General features: G+C 45.9%; 1 protein-coding gene and 1 pseudogene across 3 annotated transcripts; one reads left to right on the forward strand and one right to left on the reverse strand.

Moving 5' to 3' along the window:
• Positions 1 to 1,213: 1,213 nt before the first annotated feature.
• PSMD9 (proteasome 26S subunit, non-ATPase 9) lies at positions 1,214 to 24,614 on the reverse strand. 2 transcript variants are annotated; one of them, XM_081252930.1, is made up of 6 exons: positions 24,375 to 24,614; positions 20,258 to 20,360; positions 15,630 to 15,841; positions 13,445 to 13,546; positions 1,922 to 2,007; positions 1,214 to 1,600 (listed from the first exon to the last, which is right to left on the reverse strand). In XM_081252930.1, the coding sequence occupies exons 1-6, from the start codon at positions 24,510 to 24,512 to the stop codon at positions 1,573 to 1,575; spliced, it is 669 nt and encodes a 222-aa protein (XP_081109056.1). In that variant the 5' UTR covers positions 24,513 to 24,614; the 3' UTR covers positions 1,214 to 1,572. The 2 variants fall into 2 exon arrangements, with proteins under 2 accessions (XP_081109056.1, XP_081109055.1); XM_081252929.1 differs by having other exon boundaries at positions 1,922 to 2,010.
• On the forward strand, positions 9,836 to 10,822 carry LOC308627352 (large ribosomal subunit protein eL6-like; annotated as a pseudogene). Its single transcript has one exon. The product of its transcript is annotated as a large ribosomal subunit protein eL6-like (transcript).

Consider the following 24,614-nt stretch of genomic DNA (forward strand, 5'->3'; position numbering starts at 1 on the left):
TGCAGCACACAGCTGTCCTCCCCACCTCCTCGCCCGGGCACTAGATGTACAGAAAATTTTAGCCAGCTGGGATTAAATGTTTCATAGGTTACGTTATCTCATCACATAACGTTTCTGCCAAACCAGTTTGTTAAATCTATTAGGATGATTCCACCTCGAAGTGTCTCTCCACTAGAACCTCACAAAAGACAGCCCACCTGCGTGGCCATCCTGAGGTTTCTGAAGGGGGGGACTTGCAGGAAACCAGCCAAAGGCACTGATGCAGAAGACCCTCTGCTGCTATCATTTTAGGAGGATGTGAATGAGTCTCTCCATCCCCACCCCACCCTCATACCCCAATGCTGGTTGATGCATTTGCATACATCTCAAAAAAATAAAAGGGATTGCTGGATGGGGCAAGCTGTGTTTATTATAGTCTAGGGCTTATAAAAGACTGGAAAACACGTGGAATTAGAAAAAACAATTTAAACAGCAAACCCTGGTAAACACAGCACGTCTGTGGCTACAAGGGGGGAAATCCACGGGGATATTTGGCTAGAGTACATGGTGTTTGGGGGCAGACACTCAACAGGAAGGCTTTCCAGTCGAGCATGAGCACCCATGGCTGGAAGCACACCCAGTACTGACTCCCGTCAGGGTGAGCTGATATCTGTATCTAAGCCAAGCAAATCCAGTCCTGAGGAACCCAAGCATGCCTCAGTAGAATGTGCCAGATGCCCTCTGAAACAGAAAGTGGTCTGCAAGAACTGTGGAAATAAAACACTGTGATACGGTGAAGAGAGAAAAAAAGTAAAACACGGAGGCATTAGGAATCACTGAAACTCACTTTGCCATGTTAAAGAGAGAAAATAAAAGAAAGGAAGGAAGGAGGAATCAGCATTTGCAAGAAGACAGCTCTGCACACACTGCTGGTTCCCATCAGCAATGTCAACACACCTTAGCAGTCTACAAAAGTGCTGATCCGAGGGCAGGCCCAGGAGATTCAATTATCCTGTATCCAGAGCAGCAATGCTGCAGTGCAAACGCAGGTGCAGCCTGAGCGTTTGGAACCCCCATTCACTAAAGGATGATGTCCCAGAGATGTTGTTGGTCAAATCTTGACTTCAGTACAATTGTTAGTTTATTCTGCCCAACTTTCATGAGGCTGATCTAACTCCCATCTGAGCTTTGGTTTGAGAAGTTCATAGGAAATTCAGCTGGGGTGATAACATGCTCATATCAACACTGTAAAACTGTTTATTTGGGGGAAAAAAACAAAATTTCTGGAAGAATAAAGTCACATCAGCACCTACCAGAATAACTCCCGCCCACCTGCTCACAATCCAGAGGATTCCCATTTAGGGCCATGGCTAAATTTGCAAAAGATGCTAAACACAAATCTAGTTTTTAACAATGCGTTAATCCCAAGAGATCACACTGGGAGGCCACAGCGTTTCCATCACCTAGAAGTTCAGGCTCCCAGCCTCTTCCAGATCCTTGAGCTTCAGGAAGAGAAGAGAAGGAGGAAATGCCCACTAGACCCAAGTCTGGAGCAAGGGAATATGCTTTCCTGTTTCTGTTCCCCAGGGACAATCATCTTTGCAAAGGAATAATGTTGCAGCTGGAAGGAAAAAAAAGGAACAGTGTAAGTTTGGTGGCTCCATTCAGGAAGATCAGAAGTGAGCCGTCCTGAGCTTTTCACCTACATGCTTTCATTCTTTCAAAGCAAACGTCCAGTTAATAAAAGAACCAGGGAGACCAGGGCTCCCTCCACCTCCATACCTGGAATCTCATTCCCGCCACAAGGATTTATCATGAGTTGCTACAGGCAGTCTGGAAATTCCCTTCATTTCCCAACAACCCCACCTCCTGCCCGCAGCTTTGTGTCCAGCAAACATTCAGTGCACGCTACAGTGTGAATGAATGGACACTGATACTTTACCCCAGCAGTCCTTTTCCCGCCCAGCGTGTTGGCACGAGTCTAAGCTGGTGTTTCTCCCCTCTGCGGATCACTGTCACATTCAGGGGCTTCTGAAAGGAAAATAAGCTCATTTTATGTTCAACCTCCTTAGTACTCAAAGAGATTCAGGCTAGAATGCTGAGATAATGTCCTTTTATTTTTTTTTGGCCACGCAGCATGTGGGATCTTAGTTCCCCCACCAGGGATCAAACACACACCTCCTGCAGTGGAGGCGTGGAGTCTTAACCACTAGACCTCCAGGGAAGTCCCACCCACCAGACTGGTAGTAAGGATGCTTATTTTAGGCATAATTCCTACAACTGGTGAGAATGTGGAGGACGTGGCACTCTGCGGGCAGGCAGTGGGGCTACAGATTTGGTACCATCTTCCTGGAAGAACACAACTGCTCCCAGCAACAACAAAGCATCGTTAAAAGGTGCATATAAGATATATTCTGCAAAAGTACAAGATGATATATGAACAAAGCATTTATCCCAGGACTGTTTATAAATTTCAAAAACTGAAAACACCCAAAATATCCCTCAATAAGGTATTGTTCAAATACAGTATAGTGAATAGCAGTTTGTTTAGTAAAAACAAAACAAAACCAGCAAAGTATGAATCCATTAGAATATATGTCCTAAAAGGTCATATGTGTTGTAAATCAAGTATACTTCAATTTAAAAATAATAATAATTTAAAAATAAATAATAAAAAAAATAATAAAAGCTCTAAAAATTCAATAAATAAATAAATAAATAGGCATAGGACTTCCCTGGTGGCACAGTGGTTAAGAATCCTCCCGCCAATGCAGGGGACATGGGTTCGAGCCCTGGTCTGGGAACATCCCACATGCCGTGGAGCTACTGAGCCCACGTGCTACAACTACGGAAGCCCTCACACCTAGAGCCCATGCTCTGCAACAAGAGAAGCCAACGCAATGAGAAGCCCGTGCACTGCAACAAAGAGTAGCTCCCATTCGCCGCAACTAGAGGAAGCCGGCGCGAAGCAACAAAGACCCAACGCAGCCAAAAATAATATTAATTAATTAATTAATCTAAATAAATAAATAGACATATGTGTTGCTTGGTGCATACAAAGTTTTCTGGAAGATAAACTGTTAACAGTGGTTACTTCCAGAAAGAAGCACTAGCAGTTTGGAGTAACAGAAGAAGACATTTACTTTTATATCTTTCTGTACCATTATTTCTTCTTTACTATGCGTATGTATTACCTTAACAAAAAAATTAAAGTAGGTACAATATATACCAAAGAAAATTACAAATTAAAACAAGATTCATCAAATTAAAAAACTTCTGTACATCAAAGGACACTGTCAGGGCTTCCCTGGTGGCGCAGTGGTTGAGAGTCCACCTGCCGATGCAGGGGACACGGGTTCACGCCCCGGTCTGGGAAGATCCCACATGCCGCAGAGCGGCTGGGCCTGTGAGCCATGGCCTCTGAGCCTGAGAGTCCAGAGCCTGTGCTCCGCAACAGGAGAGGCCATGACAGTGAGAGGCCCGTGTACTGCAAAAAAAAAAAAAAAAAAAAAAAAAAACAGAAAATAACAGGAGTTACTGAGGATGTGGAGAAATCATAACCCTTGTACATTGCTGGTGGGAGTGTAAAATGGTGCAGCCACTATGGAAAACAGCATGACTAATCCTTAAAAAACTGAAAATAGGGGCTTCCCTGGTGGCGCAGTGGTTGAGAGTCTGCCTGCCGATGCAGGGGACACGGGTTCGTGCCCCGGTCCAGGAAGATCCCACATGCCGCGCAGCAGCTAGGCCCGTGAGCCATGGCCGCTGAGCCTGCGCGTCCGGAGCCTGTGCTCCACAACGGGAGAGGCCACAACAGTGAGAGGCCCACGTACCTAAAAAAAAAAAACAAAAAACTGAAAACAGGGCTTCCCTAGTGGCGCAGTGGTTAAGAATCCGCCTGCCAATGCAGGGGACACGGGTTCGAGCCCTGGTCCGGGAAGATCCCACACGCCACGGAGCAACTAAGCCCATGCGCCACAACTATTGAGCCTGCACTCTAGAGCCTGCGAACCACAACTACTGAAGCCCACGCGCCTAGAGCCCGCGTTCCGCAACAGGAGAAGCCACCGCAATGAGAAGGCCGCACACTGCAATGAAGAGTAGCCCCCTCTCGCTGCAACTAGAGAAAGCCCGCGCACAGCAACAAAGACCCAGCACAGCCAAAATAAATAAATAAATAAATATTTTAAGAAATTGAAAATAGAATAACTATATCAACCTGCAATTAAACATATGGGTATATACCCAAAGAACGGAAAGCAGGGACTCGAACAGATATTTGTATACCCATTTCATAGTAGCATTATTCACCAAAATGGTGAATAGCATTATAGCCAAAAGGTAGAAGCAACCCAGTGGCCATCAATGGATTACAGGATAAACAAAATGTAGTATATACACACAACAGAATATTCTTCAGCCTTTTTTTAATATAAATTTATTTATTTTTGGCTGCATTGGGTCTTCGTTGCTGCACATGGGCTTTCTCCAGTTGCGGTGAGCGGGGGTTACTCCTTGTCGCGGTGCGCGGGCTTCTCATTGTGGTGGCTTCTCTTGTTGCGGAGCACGGGCTCTAGGTGTGCGAGCTTCAGTAGTTGTAGCACACGGGCTCAGTAGCTCCACGGCATGTGGGATCTTCCCGGACCAGGGCTCGAACCCATGTCCCCTGCATTGGCAGGTGGATGCCCAACCACAGTGCCACCAGGGAAGTCCCTATTATTCAGCCTTAAAAAGGAAATTCTGACACATGTAACAACCTGGATGGACCATGAAGACGTTATGCTAAGTGAAACACGTGAGTCACAAAAGGACAAATATAGTATGATTCCACTTAGAGGGCTGTATATAGAGCAGTCACATTCATAGAGACAGAAAGTAGATTAGTGGTTGCCAGAACCCTGGGGAGATGGGAATGAGTAGTTAGTGCTTAATGGGTAGAGTTTCAGTTTGGGAAGATGAAAAAGTTCTAGAGACGGTGGTGGAGATGGCTGCCAAACAATGTGAATGTACTTAATGCCACTTAAAAGTGGTAAATTCTATGTTATGTATATTTTACCATAATTTAAAAAAATTAAGGTAGATCTATCAATGGGATCTCTGAATCGGAAAAAATAAAGCATGATGAAAAACAAAAAAAAGACGCCATTTTTCACCTCGATTGTCACAGAATAAAAGACTGACAATAACACAGTTGGGGAGGGGTCAAGAAATCAGCACTCACACACACTGCTGGAGAGAACATGAACTAACACAAGCTTCTGGGAGGACACCTTGACGACACCTATCAAATCGGTAAATGTGCATTGCCTTTAACCCAGTAATTCCACTTCCAGAAACCTCTCTGACAGAAACCCTCACACAAGACAAGAATATTCACGACACCACTATTTGTGGTGGCCAAATACTGGCAACGGCTTAAATGTCCAGGCTGGGGGGCTGGTTAAACGAACGATGAGAAACCAAGCCAGGGAATGTGGTACATGTGTACCAACATGGAAATCCCTTCAAAGGGGGAAACATCCAGAACAGTACATAGAGCAGGTCTTCGTTGTGACTTCTTTTTCAAAAAGCAATTGCTGTAGACGTACACACTCACACCCAGAAAATGTGTGAGAGCTTCACTGATGTGCTTCCAGTTCTGGAAATGATGGCCCTGGGAGAGCTAGAAATCCAGAGGGTTTCTACCTATGGCACATCCTAAATTCTTTCTGATTTGCCCACTTGCACCTCCAGCCCATTCGTCAGACACCATCATCTCTTGACCTGGCTGCTAAAACTCTGTCAGCCCTCCAATCAGCTCTCTACCTGGCCTCTGGAGGAATCTTTTCAAGGCACGAAGCTGCTTAGAGCTGTTATTCTCCAGCTTGGAAGAGTGCACAGCTCCCTACTGCTGCTCGCGAACAATGAAGAAGGGCCCAGCCTCCTCCCCTCCCCCTCGTCCTTGCTCTGGGTTCCAATCAGCCTTTTCTGATCCTCTCACCTCAGGGCCCTGACCCTGCTGCTGGGCTCCTCTCCCTGCCGGGCTTGATAAACTTCAATGCACTTAGAGGCCACGTCCTCAGGAACACTCTCCTTCAACCTCAAACTACATCAGAACCCCACTATTGGCTCTCCTAGCCCCCTTGAACTGTCCCTTCATAGCACTCATTGGAGTGTACAATTACATATCTGTGATTATGTGATTAATGCTCATCTCCCCCACCAAAATGTTCCCGCGGACCCTTGGTTGACCTGTTTTGTTCCCTGTTGTAGCGCCTGCACCTTGCCCAGGACTCAGAGCAGGGAAGGTACTACAAGGGAGGGAGAAATCCAGGACTTTTATTCTTACTTGAAATACGTTCGCATTGTGTGATTTCCTTTTCACAATAAAAACACATTGTTTTCATTATTGAAATATAATTCATATACAATAAATTCACCATTTTAAAGTATATAATTCAGAGACTTGTCCAACCATCACCACTAACTAATTTCAGAGCATTTCCATCACCCAAAAAGAAACCCCATACCCATTAGCAATCACTCCCCACTCCCTCCTCCCCCAGCCCCTGGCAACCACCAATCTGCTTTCTGTCTCTGTTTTCTGTGTATTTGCCTATTCTGGACATTTCGGAATTCTAAAATAAGTGGCCCTTTCTGGGACTTCCCTGGTGGCACAGTGGTTAAGAATCCGCCTGCCAATGCAGGGGACACGGGTTCAATCCCTGGTCAGTGAAGATCCCACATGCTGCGGAGCAACTAAGTCCCTGTGCCACAACTACTGAGCCCGCATGCCACACTACTGAAGCCCACACGTGCTCTGCAACAAGAGAAGCCACCGCAATGAGAAGCCCGTGCACCGCAACGAAGAGTAGCCCCTGCTCGCCACTACTAGAGAAAGCCCACATGTAGCAATGAAGACCCAACGCAGCCAAAAATAAATAAATAAAATAAATAAATTTAAATAAATAAAATATGTGGCCCTTTGTTTGGCTCCTTTCACTTACCAGAAATCCTTTGAAGGTTCGTTAATGTTATAGCATATCGGTACACCAATCCTTTTTATGGCTGAATAAAATACACATTATTTTTATAATAAAGAAAAATTATTTTAATTTAAGGTTTTTTTCCTTGGAAAATATGCATTCCAGAAACTCACCTTTAGAAAATTATCTAAGGAAACAGAGCTTTGTCTACAAGAGTGTTAATTTACAGGTTCCCATAAAATTGGAAAGTACCTAAAAGTCTAACAATAGAATGCTGTGGGGTTTTTAAAAACTTTTAAGTCACAGAGCAGAGACCATGGAAACCCAGACCCCTGATTCTCAAGCTGGGCTCTGGTTCCAGGAGCACCCCGGGCCCTGAGGGTGTGAGGTCCCCCCACCCCCTCTAGCTTATCCCAGCAGCTCAGCTTTTATCTGTTTGATATATTGGAATTCCCCAGGAAATTTCACTTGAAGAAAAGGTTCTGTTGTTAGAAAACATTCAATGACTACTTTTGTAAAGAAGGCCTTATACAGTATTATTAACTATGGTCACCACGCTGTGCATTCTGGTATACGGTAATACTCTATGCATATCTGACAGTGGCTAAAGAGGAAATCTTCACAGTCTTCATCACAAGAAAAAAATGTGTAACTATGTATGGTGACAGACGTTAACTAGCCTTACTATGGCAATCGTTTCCCAATATATGCAAATATTGAATTACTTTGCTGTACACCTGAAACTAATATCGTGTTATTTGTCAGTTATACCTCAGTTTTTTTAAAAAAAAAAGGATTTATAGGCCTATAAAGAGCCTAAGAATATATTTAACTGGAAAAGACAAATTAAAAACCAGTAGCTATTATGAGTAATCACCAAAAACTGGAAAACAACCTAAATGCCCCACACTGGGAAATGGATGAAGAGTCTGGGGCTCATTACACAGTGGAGCACTACTCAGCAGTGAAAAGGGATGAACTACAGATGGACGTGACAACGTGGAAGAACGGCAGATGCATGACACTGGGTGAAAGTAGCCAGACTTAAAGGGCTTTATACTCTGCAGTTCCACTTATATGACATTCTGGAAAAGGTAAAGCTACAGGGATGGAGCACAGATCAGTGATTTACGGGGGATGGGGGTGCAGGGAGGGCTTAACTACAAAAGCATGAGGTCATTTCGGGCTGTAGAACTGCTCTGTATCTTCATGTGGTGACATTTACATAACTACACACAGTTGAAAAATTCACAGTACTGGACACTGAAAAGGGGGAATGTTGCTGTGGGTCAATTAGACCTTAATGAAAGCAACCAGTAGCTCTGTGTGCTGATGTATGAAGGACACACAGTTGGAAAGTGGCTGCCTTTGGAGGACAGGAAATGCACCTGGAGGAGAGGGAGGTTTTTCATTCCACGTTCTTTGGTTCTGTTTTTATCATGTGTATGTATTACTTCTACCAGGAAAAAAAAAAAAAGACGTATTTACAAAGCAAACCACTAACAATGAGCCCAGACAACTACAAAGTTTAGAAGTGTGTGCAGGGGGCTTCCCTGGTGGTGCAGTGGTTGAGAGTCCGCCTGCCGATGCAGGGGACACGGGTTCGTGCCCCGGTCCAGGAGGATCCCACATGCCGTGGAGCGGCTGGGCCCGTAAGCCATGGCCGCTGAGCCTGCGCGTCCGGAGCCTGTGCTCCGCAACGGGAAAGGCCACAACAGTGAGAGGCCCGTGTACTGCAAAAAAAAAAAAAGTGTGTGCAGCAAGGTACCCAAGAGATGTGAGTAAACTATGACACACTAGCAAGCTGGGGGTGGGGTGGGGAGGAAGGATTGAAAATTGGGTAAACATAACAGAATGAACCTACATCTGCATCATCTCTAGAAATCTCACTAAAATGACGATGGGACAGTAAAGAGGTAACAAAGGTACCATGCCACAAGGAGAAATTCTTTGAAATTCCTTCCTTCTAGAGCTAAAGCCTAATTCCCCTCCCTCTGAGTGTAGGCTGGACTTCGTCGCTTCTAACGAATAAAGTGGAAGTGAGAGTGTGAATCTTCAGAGACTGAGTCAGAGCAGGCGCTGCTGACTCCTCTCTGCTCTCACTTGGACCACCCATTCTTGGGGAGGTCAGCCACCACGCTGCGGGGCACTCAAGCAGCACTGTGGAGAGGCCCTTGTGATGAGGAACTGAAGCCTCCTGCCAACAGCCATGTGAGTGAGGGATCTTGGAAACAGATTCTCTAACCTCAGTCAAGCCCTCAGATGCCTACGGCCTCCGCTTATATCTTGACCACACCCTCATGAGAGACCCTGAGCCCAAACCACCCAGCTACATGTCTCCTGGACACTGCCTGACCGCGCAAACTGTATGAGACAATAAATGCTTGATGCTTCAAGCTGTTAAAGCTCTGGGGTGATTTCTCACTCACCAATAGACAAACAATACACCCTTTATGGCCAGGGGTTTACTGGAAGCAGAGCAGGAACAAATGGATTTGTTCCGGGGAACCCAGAAAGGCTCCAAACAAACAAAGAAACAGAATAAAGAATCGCACACATAAGAATTACATAACAGAGGTGGCAATATAAATGAGTGGGTAAAGTACTAACTTTTCAGTAAATGGTGTTGGGACAACTACTGTCCATTTGGGGAAAAACATTAAGTGTGGTGCCCTGCCTCACACCATTCAGAAGAACTAATTTCAGATGAGCTATAAACCCAAGAGAAATGAAAACATATGACCACACACAAACTGACACAGAATGTTCACAGAAGTATTACTCTGTAATAATAGCGAAAAAGTGGAAACAACCTAAATATTCATCAACTGATGAATGGATAAAGAAAATATGGTCTATCCATACAACGGGATATTATTCGGTCATAAAAAAGAATGAAGTCCTGGGATTCCCTGGTGGCGTGGTGATTAAGAATCCACCTGCCTTTTTTTTCCCATCTTGCAAGATGGCGGGTGAAAAGGCTGAGAAGCCAGATACTAAGGAGAAAAAACCTGAAGCCAAGAAGGCTGATGCTGGTGGCAAGGTTAAAAGGGTGAAGCAGGTTAAGAAGGGGAAGCCCCACTGCAGCCGAAACCCTGTCCTGGTCAGAGGCATTGGCAGATATTCCCGATCGGCTATGTATTCCAGAACGGCCTTGTACAAGAGGAAGTATTCGGCAGCGAAATCCAAGGTGGAAAAGAAAAAGAAGGTGACGGTTCTTCTACTGTCACAAAACCAGGTGGCGGTGACAAGAATGGTGGTACCCGGGTGGTTAACCTTCGCAAAATGCCTAGGTATCATCCTACGGAAGACGTGCCTCGAAAGCTGTTGAGTCACGGCAAAAAACCCTTCAGTAAGCCTGTGAGAAAACTGCGCACTAGCATCACTCCTGGGACCACTCTGATTATCCTCACTGGGCACCACAAAGGCAAGAGGGTCATCTTCCTGAAGCAGCTGAGCAGTGGCTTTGCTACTTGTGACTGGGCCTCTGTCCGTCAATCGAGTTCCTCTGCGGAGAACACACCAGAAATTTGTCATTGCCACTTCCACCAAAATTGATATCAGTGGTGTGAAAATCCCAGAACATCTTACTGATGCTTACTTCAAGAAGAAGAAACTGCGTAAGCCCAGGCACCAGGAAGGTGAGATCTTCAACAGAGAGAGAGAGAGAAATACGAGATTACAGAGCAGCGGAAGGTTGATCAGAAAGCTGTGGACTCACAAATTCTGCGAAGAATCAAAGCTGTTCCTCAACTCCAGGGCTACCTCCGCTCTGTGTTTGCTCTTACAAACGGAATTTATCCTCACAAAGTAGTGTTCTAAACTTCTTACAAAGAACCTAATTAAATAATTCGGTCCATTAAAAAAAAAAAAAAGAATCCGCCTGCCAATGCAGGGGACACGGGATGGAGCCCTGGTCCAGGAAGATCGCACATGCCGCGGAGCAACTAAGCCTGTGTGCCCCAACTACTGAGCCTGCGTTCTAGAGCCCGCATGCCACAACTACTTTAGCCTTCACCCCTAGAGCCCATGGTCTGCAACAAGAGAAGCCACCGCAATAAGAAGCCCGCACACCGCAACGAAGAGTAGCCCTCGCTCGCCGCAACTAGAGAAAGCCTGCGCGCAGCGAGGAAGACACAACGCAGCCAAAAATAAATACATAAGTAAATAAATTTATTTTTAAAAAAAGGAATGAGTTCCTGACACATGCTACAACATGGATGAACCCTGAAAACACTATGCTAAGTGAAAGTAGTCATAAAATACCACGTATTGTATGATCCCATTTATATGAAATGTCCAGAATAAGCAAGTCCATAGAGGCAGAAAGTAGTTTAGTGGTTGCCAGGGGCTGGTATATATGGGGGGAATAGGGAGTGACTGCTAATAGGTACAAGGCTTTTTGAGGTGATGAAAATGTTCTAAAATTGATTGTGGTGATGGTTGCACAACTCTATGAATAGACTAAAAACGACTGGATTATGCACTTTAAATGGATGACCTATAAGGTATGTGAATTGTACGTCAATTAAACTGTTATAAAAAACAATAATAGGGAACTCCCTGGCAGTCCAGTTGTTAGGACTCCAAGCTTCCACTGTAGGGGGCCCAGGTTTGATCCCTGGTCAGGGAACTAAGATCCTGCAAGCTGCACAGTGTGGCCAAAAAAATAATAATAAATAAATAATAATAATAATAAAACATACATTCCAGATGGATTAAAGAAAAGCCAAAGACAAAAGTACTAGAAGAATTTCTTTAAGAAGACACAAAATGCCAAAGCCATAAAGCAAAAAACTGATGAATTTGACAAAATCAAAATTCTAAACTTCCGCATAAGTACAGATTTGATGAAGGTGTCAGTCAGTGCAGAAATGAGGGCCTGACCTCTAGCAGGGCGCCAACACTGGCCAACTGTTTCTTGGCCTGATGCCTGCCTTCTGATGAGTTACACATGGATGAGCAGTGTGGCCAAGTGGGGGCTGAGTGGGTGCAAGACAAACCAAGAATTGTCGGTTGAACTGAAGATTTCATTTGGGAACCAAAAACTTTAGTAATTTCTCTGGACTTTGAGCCCCATATTTCTCCTGCAAAGTATGGATCTTTGCCAAAAAAATTTTGTTGGGGTTACGTTACTGAGAAACAAGATGAGATGGTTACGTGGAAGTGTTTTTTAATGGCATATTCTGCCACAAACTAGAAGGCTGCAGCCCATTTTGAATTTCAACTTTTATTATATCTTTAAGGAATGAAATTATCAAAAGGCACACAAATCAAGTTCTAAAATACTACTGTTTGAACAGTACTACACTATTATGCACTGTACTGTATTTCTTTATTTTAATTCTCAGGTATGGTTTTGGCAGCAAAGAGCCCTATAATATTAATAAATTTAACAAAATGGATATCTAAGTGAATTAAAAAAAACTTTCAAGTAATCAGTTACCATAAAGAAAGTTAAAAGAAAAGGAGCTAATCAGGAGAGACATATGCAATGTGTAAACAGGCAAAGATTTAATATAGAGAATATAGAAAGAGTTCCTACAAATCAATTTTTAAAAAGGACAAATAACCCAATAGAAAATAAGTGGGAAAAAAGACTAATAGACAATTCATAGAAATGGTACTTAATCTCACTGGTCATCAGGAAAATACAAATTAAAACAAGATGGCATTTTAGCAAAGTTATTAAAAGATCAATAATAGAGTACTGCTGATGATATGATACACAGTTGACCCTTGAACAACATGAGTTTCAACTGCTTAGGTTCGCTTACATGTGAATTTTTTTCAATAAATACAATACTGCACAATCCGTGGATACGGAGGGCCAACCATGGGACTTGAGCATCTACAGACTCTGGTATCTACACTGGTCCTGAAACCAATCCCCTGTGGATACTGAGGGACGACTGGACTCACATACTGTTGACCAGGTTACAAATGCGTAAAACTTTTTCAAATTACCTATTAAAATCTTAAGTGTGCATCTGCTGAGAGCTTGTAATTCTACTTCCAGGTGTGCACAGTTGTGAACAAGTATGCACGACTATTCACACTGGCATAAAACTGGAAATGAACAAGACGTCCACTGATAAGGCAGCGGGTGGACAAACTTCTATCCTTTCATACCATGGAGTACTATGCAGCAGTGAAAAAGAGCGAGGTGTGTGCCCAGATGAAGAGATCTCTAAGAAACCTTGTTAAATGAAAACGGGGGTAGGAAGCAGGAGAGGGGTATTTTAGACAGGGTGGCTGGAAAGGCCTCACTGAGAAGGTGGCATTTGTACAAGAGGAGGGAGGGAAGGAAGGAAGGTGAGGGGGTAAGGGAAGAAGATTAGCATTCTAGGCAGAGGGAACAGCAAATGCGAAGGCCCTGAGCGGGGACTGTGCCTGAGAAACAGCACTCTGAGGGCAGCTGTCAAAGGCCCCGGCCACGTTTCCTGGCCCCGGCAATTCCAGGGTTATTGGTCAGATGCCACGTAATACCTCCAACTCACCCCCTCACTGTGCTGGACCACACTGCCAATGTTCTGCAGCGACTGGAAGTTTTGGGTGTTCACAGAGCCAAACTCCACTATCTCGTCATCCACTTGCAGACCCTAAGGAGAGAAGGGAAAGCAGAAAATCAGGCTAGAGGTTCAATGTTCTTCTGGTGTTCTTTACCCTCCCATACGTTCCCAATTTAATAAGCGTGTTTCCTACAGCGGAGAAGAGCAGGTGCGATGCAAAGAGGCTGGGATTTAGATACCTCAGGCAGGGAGGGGCGGTGGATAACTGGGCCACCTCCTCCGGGGGTTCCTCCAGGGGCAGATCTAATAAAAGGTAGCCAGGTCTGCCCAGTGTCTGAGAAAAGCTGGCAGTTGTATAGGCCTGGAGGAAAATGGGGAAAAGCTCTCTGGGGTTCTGACCCAGGTTTGGGGGCAAGTAGAGGCAGGCCCATCTGGCCTATTTTGTTCAGGGGTCAGAATTTAGACGCATTGGCCCTAAAAGCCCCCAGGCAAGCAGCCACGGGCACAACACTGACCCAGGACTAGAGTGATCCTGTCACTCTAAGAGCACAGATCACAATTCACCCATCCCTTCAACAAATACTCGTCGCAGGCGGACGACAGCTCTGTGCCAGATGCTGTGCACACAGTGGTGAATAAAACAGAGCTTGTGTGTAACCTGCAGTTTTGTGATCACTAAACACGACTGGCAGGGCCCAGGTCCACCTTCTAGAAGCTGTGCGTCCTGGCACGAGGTACTTCAGGTCTTTGAGGCTTTTCCTCACGGGTGAAATGGGGTAGATTAGTACCTACCCCAGAGAACGGCTGTGGGATTAAATATTACATGCAGGTCCACATACACCAAGGGGGGAAAGTGGTGGAGGATGGTGCGTTGAATTGGGAGATTGGGATTGACATGTATCCACTAATAAGTATAAAATGGATAACTAAGAAGAACCTGCTGTATAAATAATAAATAAACAAAATAAAATTCAGAAAAAGACTAGACTAAGGCTGAACAACAACAACAACCAAAAATGCAGGTACACATAAAAATTTGTGCATCATGTTCACGGTAGCATTATTCATAATGGCCAAAAAATGGAAACTGAGGAATGGATAAACGAAGTGTGGTCTATCCAGACAGCACATTAAACTCAGCAGTAAAAAGGAATGAACATGAGGGAGGGATAAATTGGGACATTGGGGCTGACATACACACAACTATATATAAAACAGATAACTAATAAGAACCTTCTATACAGCACAGGGAACTCTACTCAATACTCTGTAATGGCCTACATGGGAAAAGAATCTGAAAAAAAGGAAAAAAGAGTGGATATATGTACATGTGTATATGTATAATTGATTCACTTTGCTGTACACCTGAAACTAACACAACATTGTAAATCAACTATACTCCAATAAAAAAAATTTTTTTAATAAAAAATAAAATTTAAAAAAAAATTTAAAAAGGAATGAAGTTGAGATATGTGCTCCGACATGGCTGGACCTTGAGAACATGATACTAAGAGGAGGAAGCCAGTCACAGAGGACCACATATTATATGATTCCATTTACATATATATGACATGTCCAAAATAAGCAAATTCAGAGAGACAGAAAGCAGACCGGTGGTTGCCAGGGGCTGGGGGTCTGGGGGGGTTGAGGCGTAACGGCGAATTGACACTGGGTTTTCTTTTTGGGATAATGAAAATATTCTAAAATTGATTGTTAATACACTAAAAGCTACTGAATCATATATGTACCTTAAAAGGGTTAAAGTTATGGTACGTGAATTATATCCCAATAAAGCTGTTAAAACTTTTCTAAAGACACCAGGTAAGCTATAACTCACTTGGCAGGACACGTGGTGCAAAGCGAGGGCTCAGCAAGTGGCAGCTATTGTTGTCATTCTCGTGTCCATTACTCAACGCCCAGCTAAAATTGGCCCTGAGAAGAGAGCCTCTTTCCCTCTCTGGGGACATCTATCACCTTCACCCTGTGTCCCAGGGTCTCCCTGCAGCTAGTTGAGTGGGCAGCAGGGGCTGACTCCTGCTGGGCTGCAGCGGGCCTTCATCGGCGTCTGCTGCACTGGCGAGAGCGTGGGTCTGTCTGTCCACAGCCTCCCACCCCCAACCCTGCCCCAAGGCACCCTCGGGGTGTGGATTTAGGGGGCCAGGCCCTGGCTTACTGCGATGCTGGCAGGGGAGCCGGGGCTGATGCTGTTCACTATGGCGAAGGCCTGAGCAGGGCTGAGGTCCTGGTTCTGGCCCAGGCCATGGCTCATGGCCTCCCTGCGGGCCTCGGCCAGGTCCCGGGCCTGCTTCTCCTTGTCGCGAGCATGCAGCTGGTGCAGGGCCTCCTCCACCTGCTTCATCACCGCCTTGTGATCGTTCTGCAAGCCTGGAGGAGAGCACCGTGTCAGGGGCTGAGAAGACAGCTGAGGACACAAGACCCACACGTTCATTCACTGACTATTTAACGAGCACTTATTATATGCCAGACATTGTGCTAGAAGCTGAGGACCTATCTGTGAACACGACAGAGGGGCTGCCCTCATGAAACTTACAGTCCTGCAAGGAAAGCAGCTGTGGGACAAGTGATTACAATGACACCTGATGACTTCGATGACTAGGAGATCAGGGAAGGCTCCCCAAAGGCAGCACCGTTTCAGCTGAGACTTGAAAGGTGAGCAGAAGGAGGGAACTGACCAGGTGAATCCGTGGCCACAAACTCAAACGCTCACAAGGGGCAAACACAAGTAAAGCAGGCTGGGGCTAAGAAGGATTTCGCTTTTCTTGTAATGCCTCTACAAGAAAAAATGATGCCAAGTCAACCAACATGTGACTGGTGATACTCAGTCTGGGAGAGGCAACAGGGAGAAAAGCTGGAAATTAGGAGTTTGGGGATGAAACCTTCAGATTTTTTTTCAGTACTGACGGTTAACTCAGGATGTTGAGAAGGACTGTGTGGGCCAAGCAAGTCACCTCTGCAGGCCGGGCCACCGGAGTGGCTGGGATCTGGGTTAACTTTTCTTTTTTTTTAACCTCAAGACAACTTCCTCGGGCTTCCCTGGTGGCACAGTGGTTAAGAATCTGCCTGCCAATGCAGGGGACATGGGTTCGAGCCCTGGTCCGGGAAGATCCCACATGCTGTGGAGCAACTAAGCCCATGCGCCTGCGCTCTAGAGCCGGCGAGCACATCTACTGAAGCCCGCGTGCACCTCAATGAAGAGTAGCCCCCCACTCTCTGCGATTAGAGAAAGCCCACACGCGCAGCAATGAAGACCCAAAGCAGCCAAAAATAAATAAATTAAATAAATAAATTTATTAAAAAAAAAAGACAACTTCCTCTACGGCTCTGGATTCGGCACCTCATTCAAACCAGTTCCCCAGGACTTCCCTGGTGGTCCAGTGGTTAAGACTTCACCTTCCAACGCAGGGGGTGCAGGTCTGATCCCTGCTCAGGGAGCTAAGATCCCACATGCCTCGTGGCCAAAAAACCAAAACATAAAACAGAAGCAATATTGTAACAAATTAAATAAAGACTTTTAAAAAATGGTCCACATCGGGCTTCCGTGGTGGCGCAGTGGTTGAGAGTCCGCCTGCCGATGCAGGGGACACGGGTTCGTGCCCGGGTCCGGGAGGATCCCACATGCCACAGAGCGGCTGGGCCCGTGAGCCATGGCCGCTGAGCCTGCGCGTCCGGAGCCTGTGCTCCGCAGCGGGAGAGGCCACAACGGTGAGAGGCCTGCGTACCGCAAAAAAAAAAAAAAAAAAAAAAAGGTCCACATCAAAAAAAAAAAAAGCCAGTTCCCTGTGAAGAGGTCCAGAAGCCTGAACAAACCAGCGTTGCCTGCCAGTCCACGTCTAGCATCCACAGGCCACAGACTTTCCAGACACCTTGGACGGTGGGGGCGCGAGGCTGCCTGACCTTCCTCCCCTGCTCCTGGCACTGTGGAGGACAGGCGAGGCCCTCAGGCATGACGAGCCTCCAGCACCCCACCCACGGGTGCAGACACGAGAAGGAGCCCAGACCTGAGTAAATGAAGACATGAACCTGGGCGAGAAGACGTCAGATGGCGTCGGTGTATAATACACGGTCACTCTGACTAGAAAAGGTCCCCCACGTGATAAGCTCCACGAGGACCCCAGAGCCTTCAGAGAGGCCTGGCACACAGGAAGTCTCAAGCTACTGCTGCTGGGTAAAGGAATGAATGACTTCATACACCACATACTGCAATTCTAATCAGAATTCAAAAAAAATTTTTTCCTGGAACAAAATGTTTCCAAAGTACATTTCAAAAAACACACTTGCAATTACAACAAATGCAACATATTAAGGGAAGATGTTAGTAATGGGGAAAACTAGGTACAGAGTATACAGGACCTCTCTGTGTTATTTTCCCAATTTTTCTGTAAATCTAAAACTGTTCTAAAAAATAAAGTCTAGTTTTTAGGGCTTCCCTGATGGTGCAGTGTTTAAGAATCCGCCTGCCAATGCAGGGGACAGGGGTTCGAGCCCTGGTCCAGGAAGATCTCACATGCCATGGAGCAACTAAGCCTGTGTGCCACAACTACTGCGCCTGTGCTCTAGAGCCCATGAGCCACAACTACTGAGCCTGCGTTCTGGAGCCCGAGAGCCACAACTACTGAAGTCCGCACGCCTAGAGCCCAAGCTCTGCAACAAGAGAAGCCACTGCAATGGGAAGCCCGCGCACCACAACGAAGAGTAGGCCCTGCTCACCGCAACTAGAGAAAGCCACACGCAGCAACAAAGACCCAACGCAGCCAAAAATAAATAATAAAAATTTTTTTAAAGTCTATTTTTTAAATAAAATAAACTTGTGAGAATAGTTTTTCAAAAGAAGACCAATAAGGAATCGCTCAAACAGACTCTTACGTATATTAAAGTCATTAAGATGGCATGATATTAGCACCCAAAAAGAGAGATCAATGCAACAGAGCAAAAAGCCCAGAAAGAGACATAAGCACATCTAAAGATTTAATATGCAATACTGTTAGTGTTGCAAATTAACGGAGAAAGAACAGACTAAATGGTGTTGTAACATCAGGCCAACCATTTGGAAAAAAATAAGTCAGTGCCCGCCCTCACACTGTGGGCTAGGGCTTCTCAAATTTCTCCCAGAATCCTCCTAACTGGGGAGCAAGTGGACTACTTCCCTGGGGCGTCCAAGGGTTTAGCCAAAAGCCCCAAATTTCCCTCCAGTCTGACTGTCTTAACACGGTTTTTCCCTACTCTGTATCTTCCTATTTGTTTTAATATTAAAATGGCATGCTTCTTTTCCCAACATCTTCAAGGAAAAGTGACGCTCTAAGAAGTCCTATGATCATAGTGTGACTTTGAGGAAACTTTGGCATCTTCAACTGTGTCTCACCCCAGGGCTACCTGTACTCTCACTGAGAAACCTGGCCTTAGACCAAAGCACGCTGTATAGAGTCAAGATTCACAGGTAAAACAGAAGTCATTAAGGGAGAATGGTGGATGATAAATTCCCTTCTAATATGACTTTGTGGTAGAGACTGCTGGTTGCCTACCTGTGGCAGCGTGAAAAGTGGCCCCAAAGAGGTTCCCATCTAAATCCCCGGAACCTGTGAATTTGCTACTTTACATGGCAAAGGGGGCTTTGCAGGTGTGATTAAGTTAAGGGCCCTGAGATGGGGAGACTGTCCTGGGTTATCCAGGTGGTGGGCCCAACGTAATCACAACTGTCTTTATAAGTGAAAGAGGGAGGCAGGAGAGGGAGAGAAAGAGATGTGAGGCCAAACCCAGAAGCTGGAGAGATGTGACTGCTGGCTTTGAAGATGGAAGGGGCTGCGGGTCAAGGAGTGTGGGCAGCTTCTAGAAGCTGGAAAAGACAAGGAAATGGATTCTCCCTAGAGCCTCCAGAAGGAACACAGCCCTGCTGACACCTTGATTTTAGTCCAGTGAGACCCACTTGGATGTCTCATTTCCAGAACTATAATAAATTCGTGACGCTTTAAACCACTCAGTCTGTGATGATTTGTTACAGCAGAAACAGAAGACTAATAAACTACCCAACCTCTATTCTCTCTGTTCCTTGACAATAAATACATACGTGTATACATACATACAATACATATACACACACATAAATAAGAGATTTTATTTAGGATAGCAACATGCCCATTGTGGGGTACCTTTCTTGCAGGCAGAGGAGCCTATGAGAGGAAAGCAGAAATTGACGCAGCGGGTGGGAGTGGGACTTGCAGGACAGATCCTCTACAGGAGGGGAGCCAGCTGGCACAGGAGCTTGTGCCCTTCCTACCTTCTTCCTTCCCTTTCTTCCTGCCTGGAACATGGACATGGTGACCCTGAAGATGGATGAATTTCCTAAGGATGGCAGAGCCTGAGTTTCTGATGACCAGCCCTGCGCTGCCTACCTCCAAACGTCTTTACTGAGGAACTGAGCTATTTTCTGTTTGAGTGACCATAGTTAGGTCACTATCATTAACAGCTAAACATATTTCCTAAGACTTAACTGATTTGATTGGGATCATAAGCAATATCTGACTCGGGTTTCTGCTGTTACTGCAATCAAAGTTTCTGCAGTGAAGCAAAGTTCCTAAAAACAAAATGAAAAATGAAACCATAAAGACAGACCCCTAGAGTCTAACCCATTCCCTTAGTACTCAGTCCCTCGATGGGGACAATGAGATGATCCCATCAAGGCAGAAGCAAAGGAAGCAGATAATATGGAACACTGGTGATTCCTCTGTGTTCCTTAAACATCCCCTGCTACAAGGTGGGGGAACATCCCCAGAGAGGGTCACTCACAGACGATGTTGTGCCTTGCGGTTCGGACTTGGTACAGGTCCACGTCTGCCCGGGGGTAGCCCTCGCAGTCCACCAGTGGCTCATTCATCCCGATGCCTTTTTGCTGGAGGGAAGAAATGAGGTCAAAAAGATTTCACAGGTATGAAGTCCTCGGGCCTCTTTCTCCAGACTCTCTTCCTCTGCAGTCATAATACAGGTGACAGTAATGACAGAGGCCATATATTGATCACGTGGCACAGACCGGGTCCTTTCCCACATCCTCTCACGACTGCTCCCTGTGGTGGGCACCATTTTTTAACTGACTTTTAATAACACCAGTAATGCATGAATCCACTCTCCTTTTTTGAAGTTAGAGCAGTGCAGATAAAACTAAAGACTCCTTTGAGCATCATCCCCAAGGCCAGCCTCTTCCTCCACTCCTCCAAACCCTCCTTCCTGTGGGCAGCTGACACCTGGCTGGTGGCCTTGGAAGCTGGAGGGGAGTAAAAACCTCAAAGAGCACCCAGGTGAGGCAGGACTTTGGTTCTTCTGAAAATAAAAAGAGATGTAAAGGGGCCTTCAAACGGGCTTTTCATCCCTGGAAGGAACACTGAACTGGAACCCCAGCTGCCATCTGGGGAGAGGAACGGGGAGGCTAGGGGACAGCAGAGGGAGAGAGGCTTTCCATTATGTATCCTTTTGTAGATTTTGAATCTTGACCACAGCAATGTATTCCCTATGGAAAACAATACATTTGTTTTAATGTTTGTTTGTTTATTTCTTCGGCTGTGCTGCGCAGCTTGTGGAATCTTAGTTCCTTGATCAGGGATTGAACCTGGGCCCTTGGCAGTGAAAGCGCGGAGTCCTAACCACTGGACCGCCAGGGAATTCCCTTGTTTTAATGTTTTAAAGTCTTTTCCTACATAAGTCAGAGCATGGTGCACAAAAGCAATGAAACATGTTATATGACATACAGCAGGGATTTTCAGTCAGACTTTGATTTCAAGCTCAATTCTGCCACATACAATCTGGATGACCTTGGTTAAGAGGTTCACCTCTCTGGGCCTCAGCTTCTGCAATTATAAAATGGGAATAATGGCACTTACCTCCCTTCCCACCTGTTCTGAGAATTAACGAGCTGACCTAGGTAGGGTGCTTAGCAGAGTGCCAGGCACATTCACAGAGTGGTGAACAGCAGCCCCCAAAAGATACGTCCAAGTCCTAAACCCCAGAACCTGTGAATGTGACCTTACTTGGAAAAAGGATCTTTGCAGATATAATTAAGTGAAGGATCAGCAAGAAGAGATCATCCTAGATTTAAGGTGGGCCCTAAATCCAATGATGGGTATCCTGATAAAATAAAGGAGGGGGAGATTTGGGACACAGAGACACAGAGAGAAGGCCATGTGAAGACAGAGGCAGGGACTAGAGTGATGCAGCTACAAGCCAAGGATGGCCAGCAGCCACCGGACTCTAGGAGAGGGGCATGGAACAGATTCTCCCTCAGAGCGCCCAGAAAAAATCAAACCTGCCAACACCTTGATGTCACACTTCTGGACTCCACAACTGTGAGAGAATAAATTTCTGTTGTTTTAAGCCACCAAGCTGTGGTAATTCGTTATGATGGCCCTAGGAAATTAATATACATAGAAAGTAATAAGTGATGGCTGTAATTATCAGCACGGAGACCAGCTGCCTAGTGTACACACGTGCTAGTGGAAGGGATTCCATTCGTGTCTGTCCTTTTCTCTCTGAAAGCCTCTGGGTTACACCTACTGTTTCCTGTTCATGGGGAAGGGTGTCTCGTATACTCTCTTAGCGCAGGACTCTCTATAGATACAGTATAAATGTGCCAGGGGCTAAATATCTGTATCTGCCTCATGCCTGCCCACGATGACTAAGAGTTGACTGGCCTCTCCAAGTCAATACCACAACAGACACTGCTTTCCAAAGTTGGGACCCACACCACTGGCAACTCACACACAGGGCATTAAATAACCCATTCCCTTTCTAATTATTTTCAAGCCTTCAATAATCAGGGAGAAAGTCTCCATTTGGTGCTGGTCTTTGTATCACCTCCAGATCACTTGTTATCTCTGGGCCTCTCCATTTTGTTTTTAACAGCTTTATCAAGATACAATTCACACACCATACAATCCACTCATTTAAAGTGTACAATTCAATGGTTTTTAGAATATTCAGAGTTATAAAACCATCACCACAATCAATTTTAGAACATTTCCATCACCCTCCAAAAAGAAACCCAAGACCCACTAGCAGTCACTCCCATTCCCACCTCCCCTCAGCCCCTGGCAACTACTAATCTACCTTCTGTCTATGGATTTACCTATTCTGGATATTCTATATAAACTGAATTATAAAATGTGTGGTTTTTTGTGATTCACTTCTTTCACTTAGCATGTTTTCAAGGTTCATGCACTTTTGTAGCCCTGTGGCAGCACTTCATTCCTTTTTATTGGCTAATATCCCGTTGTATGGATAGACCACATTTCAGTTATCCATTTATCAGGTTACAGAGCGTTGGATGGATCACCTTGATATACACTTTTATCTTATATTTAAGGAAAGAGAGTCTCATTTTTTCATATGCTGTGAAGTTATAAGATTTCCTTTAAAAACAAAACTATCGGGCTTCCCTGGTGGCGCAGTGGTTGAGAGTCCGCCTGCCGATGCGGGGGAGGCGGGTTCGTGCCCCGGTCCGGGAGGATCCCACATGCCGCGGAGCGGCTGGGCCCGTGAGCCGGTGGCCGCTGGGCCTGCGCGTCTGGAGCCTGTGCTCCATAACGGGAGAGGCCACAGCGGTGAGAGGCCCGCGTACCGAAAAAAATAAAATAAAATAAATAAATAAATAAATAAATAAAACTATCTAAGTAAAAAAGTGAGGCAACTTGAAAAATATCAAGGGAGTAACAGTACAGGAGGTATACAGATAGAGCGTATCCTGCCTGCAGTAGCAAAGTAACTAAGGTGTGAGAAATTGCTGGCACAACACTTGAAAGCCCAGATTCTGGGTTCAACAGGCATAAGATCTGAATCCCACTTTGGGACTCTGAACAAGTGACTTCCCCTTTCTGAACCTCAGGGTAACAAACCAACTTCACAGAGTAGTTGAGAGGATTCCACGATATAACACATACATAAACCGGCCCCCTTCAGGCACATAGTCAGCACCCAGTAAAATGGTACCCTGACCTCCATATGATACTTCATCTTACTCCCATCACCTAAAATGCATTCCATCCGCCCTACATAGAATGTAATTCATTTACTCTTCCCCGGCAAATTGATTTGTGGTTTTACACTAGGTGGCTTAAGAAAAACTGTATCCGTTTTGGAGCCAGAGAGACCTAAGAACTAGTCCCACCACTGCCACTTCCAACCTACCTGACCCTAGGCAAGGATTTGACCCACTCTGGGCCTCAGTTTCCTCCTTATACAATAAGGATAACGAGCCTTTCCTGTCACTCAAAGCTGGGTTCTTAGACCAGTGCCATCAGCATCGCTGGGAATTTGCTAGAAATGCAGTAGCTGCTCCCACACACCTGTCCGCCAACAGAATCTGAATTTTAACAAGCTCTCCAGGTGATTCGCATACACACTAAAGCTTAAGAAGCTCTGAGGTAAAGTGGTTAGTAAAGCACAGGACATCTGGTAACCGTTCAACAAGGACTGATGATAGAGGTGATTATCACCTGCCTCTGCAAACTTACTGGCCCTCTGGCTTGAGGCAGGTTTAAGTAATGCCTCTGTTGCCCCATCCCTAAAATGGGGGAAATGACAGAACTCACCTCAAAGTGTTGTTGGGAGGATTAAACGAGTTAACCAATGTCAAGCGCTTAACAACTGCGCCCAGCACCCAACAAGAATTCCACAAATACCTGCAAGAACATCAATTCTAACTGTTCTTAGTTATTCACGTTGTTTGCCTCACTGCCTGCTGCCCACAGAGGCCGCAATTGCGGCGCCTTGGGCCTCCCAGGGAGGGAGAGATCCACAGCTGAGAGCTCAAGCGGAGGCCGCCCGGGTCTCTCAGTTCCCCCGCCGGGTCTAGGGGCCGGGTCGGGAAGGCCTCCGGGCGCCTCCCACGCCCGCCCGGGAGCCCCGTGCCCACACTCACGCTCTCCAGCAAGTCATAATTGGCTTTGATTTGAGCCTCGATCTCCTCCTTGCGCCGTATTAGTTCCTGTATGTCGCTGACAGTCACCCCGCTGGCCTCCGGGGAGCCTCCGCTCTGCCTCGTTTCCTTCTCCGACATCGTGAACCTCTGCCCGGGAGCCCGGACGGCCGGCTTCCCGACCGCGGACGCCCGCGTAGACTGCACCTACGGCTCCGCCCGCGGGCCAAAACACCGCGGCCT

The sequence above is a fragment of the Mesoplodon bidens genome (genome assembly GCF_964165515.1).
Source record: "Mesoplodon bidens genome assembly, chromosome: 13".
NCBI classification, from domain to species: Eukaryota; Metazoa; Chordata; class Mammalia; order Artiodactyla; family Ziphiidae; genus Mesoplodon; species Mesoplodon bidens.